This window comes from Merops nubicus, unplaced genomic scaffold (assembly GCF_000691845.1).
Source record: "Merops nubicus isolate BGI_N331 unplaced genomic scaffold, ASM69184v1 scaffold6662, whole genome shotgun sequence".
Taxonomy (NCBI): Eukaryota; Metazoa; Chordata; class Aves; order Coraciiformes; family Meropidae; genus Merops; species Merops nubicus.
The window spans coordinates 99069-105068 of NW_008591476.1; the positions used below are offsets into that span (position 1 = coordinate 99069).

Genomic DNA, 6000 nt, shown 5'->3' on the forward strand with positions numbered 1-6000 from the left:
CTGATAAAATACAGCAAGGATTCCTTCTCTTTTTGGTTTCTACTGTCCAAACAGTAAGGATACATTTGGTTGATACCCTAACACTAGGATACGTTGCTTGCTTTCTCCTTTCCAACACAGACCATGGAACTACTTTTCTCTAGTGCGTGTTCTTACTGATCAGTTACTTCCAAGGAACAGTAAAAGGGTTTGGGCTTCCTGAGAGGTTAAATACATTTGCAAAAATACAGTGCTTAATAAATGATGTTGACTTTATTTTGCAGTATGGAAACTGCTGTCATCAATTGTTGCTTTTGCAGTTCACTGCATGTTAGTAGCAGTTATGTAGATACTTTTTGAATAAAAGGGTATTGATATGGTGTTAAATATGTTCTTTCCTTCCAGAAATATTCTTTTGTTGCACTTCTAACAGATGTCCTGGAAATTGAGGTTAAAGATAAATTTGCCAAGAGCCGTCCGATCATCAAGCGCTTCCTTGGGAAGTTAACCATACCAGTTCAGAGACTCCTGGAGAGACATGCAATTGGGTAAATTAATACATTGGGTAAATTTAATACATTCTTAATGCTAACTTCCATTGATCAGGGAGGCACAGAATCTAGGATAACTGGAGCAGAGCAGCCTTTCTGGCTTCCTGGCACAGACCAGCAAAGTTCTACTGCATCTGTAGTAAGAAATTTAGTAAGAATTTTAATAGCCTTATGCTATTGGAGGATATCACTGTTCCTGACCCTGTTCCAGATGCATGTGCCCATGTTTGTGTATATGTTTGCCTAGAATTTGTTTTCACCTTAATTTCTTTGTGCAAAAAAATGTTACCCTTGCAGAACAGTCAAGAAGCAAGGCATTATGGCAATCCTACATGAATGTGTGCAAATTTTTTAGAAGAAGCTAATTTTATAGTCTCTCTTCTTTTACAGGTCAAGTATTTTTAATTGTCAGTTTAATAATCAGAGATTTAATATCTGTTCAACTAATTGAACCAAACTACAAGGCTGTGACTTCTTATTTTTCAGAGTGCTGGCAGTGCTACATAATTAAAATTGCCTTTTGCTTTCAGTAGCTCACTGATGGGACTCAAAATTCACCTCTTGTGCTGTTTGAAAAGAATTCTGTTAATTTTTGGATAGCTAACTGTTCTGGTATAAAGATGTAAGTCACTTAGAAACTTAAAATGCTTTATACTTCATGATGGTTACTGGGGAGACCACGGCATGGTCAAGTGGGTGATCCAATGAGGCCTTTGTCCAACCATACACACTGAGAAGAGCCTGAGACTTGATGATTAGGCACAGTGATACATTGTAGGTGTGAAGTAAGTGGGTGGAGGTCTGCAAGAGGTGCAGCAGTGTGCAAAAATACAAGTTTCCATTTAAGACAGAGCAGTAATTGTAGGGTGTGTTATTTTGCTAACATCTTTTTACATGTATTTGCTGCGATAAATAAGAAAAAAATAATTCCTTGAAAGACAGTGGGAGGAACTGAATTATTCAAGTGGTTTTTTGTATAAGATGTAACTCAAAGTCTACTAAAGTTTAACTAAAACCTACTAAATGTGTCTCCATTAACTTTAAAAGGCCCCTGGATGAGGCCCCTGAGGAATGATGGTGAAATAAAATTAGTATGTTCTTCCCTGAAAGCTTAAGGGTATGGCAGCATCATCACACTTTTGCACAAAAAGCAGGACATAAATGACTGGCCTCCTCTTTCACAGATATTCCCATCAAAGTAACAAGTTGCATAAATGGAGAAAATAAAATTAAATCTTTTGCAGTGGTATCCAAGAGCAGTCCAGGGTGTATACACAATCTAATTTTTCTAAGAAATGCTTCGTCTTTCAGTTTCAACAAATTGTGATAAGTTGAGCAAGCAGCTTTTTCTAATAAATTTGCACACTACTATACACTCAAAAATAGCACTGTCATACAAACTGGTTTGAAAACCTAGTTCAGGGCATTCATTACTGTGCTAAACCCCAAAATAATTTTCTGGCTGGAAATTACCTATTTGCTATGTTCATCAGTTCTTGTCTGTGTCTTTTCAAACCAGTCTATGTCTTTTCAAGACACATCCTGTTTTGTTCTCCATACTTCAGTTCTGTATATTTGATACATCAAATCTTTTTTAGAAAAGGTAGGGCTGTGTAATAAAAATGTTGCAAGCATATGGGTAAGTATTAGCTTGGTTTTGCCATACTGCTATTAGAACAGACACGAAATCAGTTTTCATCTGTAATTTATTTGTCAATTTATAGGCTTTGTGTGCCAATTAGCTGTCAAGGTTCCTTTTTCCTAGACATCGTAAAGACAGACAACATTTCACCAGGAGTTTTGCAAAGTAAAGGAATGGTTAATATAGATGTGAAATAGAAATTTAATAAACATATGATAAGTGATAATTCTCTTCTATTTTGGCTTTGGTGAGGCAAGTAAAATACCTTCATTTCCTTTTTAATTTTGTAAATATCAAGGACAGCTGAAAACCTCTACTGGGTGAACACGTGAACTTGAAAAATTACATGAACAAAGTCCAAGGACTTAGAGTGCACCATATGCTTAACTTGCCCTTCCCTATATTAATGATCTGTATTAGTGAATGAAAAGGTGAAGGCCAGAACTGGCCACTTTTAGACAGACTAATTAAAATTATGCCCCACATTTAACTGTCATTATAGCTCTTATTTTGGGTGACAGCATGGCCAGTGGCTGTGAGTTTTGTGGAAAACATGATAAATGAGCATGAGAATCATCTAGTATTGATTCAACTGAATATAGAGGATGCATTATACATGTTGTGGCTTCCTCTAATCTTGAATGGCCTAGAGTAATATAAACCTTATATAAAAACTGTGGAAACCTCAAATGGCCTTCTTCTGAGGATACCCCCAAGTCTAGCTGAAGAATTGGAGTAGAGAGCCATTAATCTGTGACAGATCCTGGAGCCACTACTATAATTATTTGCTGTCCTGTAGCCTACAGAGCAGCATGGGGAGGCTGCCTTGCTGATGTTGTCCACTCATTTTTTTTGCTAGAAGTTAATGTTTGGATGCAAACTGCTGCAGCTTGTTTCTTTGATGACCTTGCATTTGTTTCAGTCTGTCACTCATATTGCAGTAGGAGTGCTCCCAGCAAAGGAGAGGTGTTTACACCAACATAAATTTTTTTGCATGAATAACAATAATTTCCATCTTCAGTAGCTCCCTCCTCTCCCTTCAGCTGTTGCAGCTGTGCTGAGGGGTCTGGGGCTGTGAATTCTGGCTGTGCCTAATAAAAATGTATAGCCTAGGATCTGATCCCAAATCTCAAGCTGATAAAAGTGCTTAATCAAGTCTGAGTTCCATGAAATTCAATAACTCTTAAGAATGTGTTTGAAATTAAATCCAAGCACTAATAGCTTTTCTAAATAGGAATGCAGAAGTGCTGTATTGAATAAGAACTAAAACGTGAAGAAACTATCTGGGAATTTTGTACATAGTAAAAACCACAAGGGGGCAGAAAGTTCTAACAAATGAAAGGTTTTGTTAATTAAAAAAGGTACTTTGAGAGGGAGGAGGTTCGGGGAAAGAGATCCCATGCAGTTTGATTCCTTTAAGACTTAAGAAGAGGTTTAGGGCTATATAAGAATTGCTGGGGCACAGTCTGTATTTAGAAATGATCAAAAGTTGTTAGGCTGTTTTGTCTGTTAACTAAAGGTATTTTACACCATAGTTGGTGTTTGTGTTTTTCCATACAAGCCAAAGTATGTGGCTGATTTTAAGATTGCAATAGAAATTGCCTTCCATTGCACTGACTCTTATCTGATAAGAGACTCTGATGCAAAATACTGCATAAATAAAATCTGTTAAAATATCTTTGTTTTTGCAGAGACCAGGTTGTCAGCTATAATCTTGGCAGAAGGCTCCCAGCTGATCATGTAAGTGGATATCTCCAATTTAAAGTGGAAATCACATCTTCTGTTCATGAAGGTGAGAATTTCTCAATGATCTGCATCTCCAGATAGTTGTATGTAGAGAGTTTATGTTAGGTGCTGCTTTGGAGATGGTAAATTCCAAAACGTCACCACTTATTCTATTGGTTTCCTATTTTTTAGATAGATTTTTAAATGAATCTGCTTATGATTCATATTTTATAGGATGGATTGGATAATCAAATTCATTGTTTCTCTTCACATTGTAAGCTCTTGGCTCTGCAGTACGTTGGCTGAGATAAGCAGTTATGATTCCACCAGTGCTCTCCTCCCCAGCTAGTGTACATGCAGATCACTGTGTCCTGTCCCTCTTTCACAGGACTGTCCTGCCTAGAACCAAGAATATCTGTTATGGTTATGAGAATACATCCTTCTATTAGGCAATTATTTTACTTCCCTTTTTTTCTTGTTCTGAAGGCAACTAGCAGAACATGGCTGGTACAGTTAAATGTTTGTTGCATCATATGTGTCTGTTGACATGTTTGTGATCTTAGGTTCTCCTTCATTAGACTTATTATCATCTCTGATAGCATGATATTGCTGTATCTTAACTTGATACAACCTTCTTGCCTTTTTTTATAACCATGTAGTCCTGTATCTCATGAATATTTTTGCTCTGTCACCATTAAAAAACTGCTTCTGTCTTCAGTCCTGTTTGTTGCCAGGCAGCCTAGTGCACTGACTTCACTGTTGGGTTTCTTGCAGGCGTGTGCAGACATTTACAGCTGGATTATTCAACTCTATGCCTGTTTAATCTCTGTGTGGGGAATTACCATCGCATCTCTCAGAGATGACTTATTTTCATTTCCTTTTTACATGTATTACCATAGCATATCTAATATCTCATGGACTTCACTTAAGGAGATTCCCATTCTTTACAGTGCAAAGTCCTGAAAATGAAATCAAAATAAATATTGCATATAGAATTTGATATCTGTACACAATTTCTGATTCCTGATGTGATCTCAGATGCTGGTTTGCATGCTGCTAAGGGCGAGAACTGGTGTCAGTGACTGGCTTTGTGTAAATCCTACTTTTTGGATATGAGAGACATGCTGTAGAAAATTGTTTCCTTGCTTGTGAGGCTTGTTTTACTGAGAGTTTGGCAAGGTGCTCAGCAGTGCTTTGTCTTTTGAAAGGAAAATGGGAGTCCTTCAAAGTCATACTTCCTAATCCTTAAATTTTGTATCTACTGCAAAATAGTATAGACTTACACAGAGAAAATTCTGTAATTGCTGTTATAACGCTGTAGATGTCTCTGTTGTTTTCATTGTATTTTCTTCCCTTGGTTGTCTGATTGAAATAAGCTAAAGTCTTGAAAGATGTGATAGAAAAATATACATCTGTGATGCAGATAGAGTAGACCAAACTCTCTGCTCCATTGTGTTTCACGTTCGGTCTTTGTCTCTGCAGATGCTTCACCAGAAACAGTTGGCACGTTGCTAGGAGTAAACTCTGTAAATGGAGACTTGGGGAGTCCCTCTGATGATGAGGACATGCCAGCGGGACATCACGATACCTCCACCGTGTGTTCCAATGGTCCAGTCCTCGAGGAATCTTCTGGAGAAGCAATCCTAAGGCACCCTTTAAGGACTAGTACAACTTTGGAAACAGACCAGGATGAGTGGACCTCTGGTGCTTCAAGATCATCACCTACCAGAGGTCGCCAGGACTCACTAAATGACTATCTGGATGCAATAGAACACACTAATCATCCCAGACCCGGGACGTCTGCCTGTAGTGAGCGTCCCCGTGGAGCCTCCCCAAAACTGAGGAGTAGCTTCCCTACTGACACAAGACTTAATGCTATGCTTCACATTGACTCAGATGAAGAGGAGCATGAACTACATCAGGACTTGGGTTTTCCATCTTCCTTGGAAGATGACGGTGGTTTAGTAATGCTTAATGGTGCTACAAGAAACGTTGAGAGAAACGGTTTAAGTTACTCATCAGATCAGGTAACGCAAGGGCCTGCAGAAAATGGAAACGTTTTAGCCTCTGAAGCTCCTCCGCCATCAGCTGATGAGCAGCAGG

General features: G+C 38.3%; 1 protein-coding gene across 1 annotated transcript in view; it reads left to right on the top strand.

Annotated features, from left to right (window-relative positions):
• Positions 1-5924, top strand: part of LOC103782501 (E3 ubiquitin-protein ligase HECW2-like) — a gene marked incomplete at its 3' end in the record, with an annotated part of 52983 nt that extends 47059 nt beyond the window's left edge. The window contains exons 6-8 of the mRNA XM_008950272.1: positions 385-527; positions 3864-3964; positions 5380-5924. Of these exons, the coding sequence (XP_008948520.1) occupies positions 385-527; positions 3864-3964; positions 5380-5924 (789 nt within the window). The remainder of the gene's footprint in view (positions 1-384; positions 528-3863; positions 3965-5379) is intronic.
• Between the last annotated feature and the right edge of the window lie 76 nt (positions 5925-6000).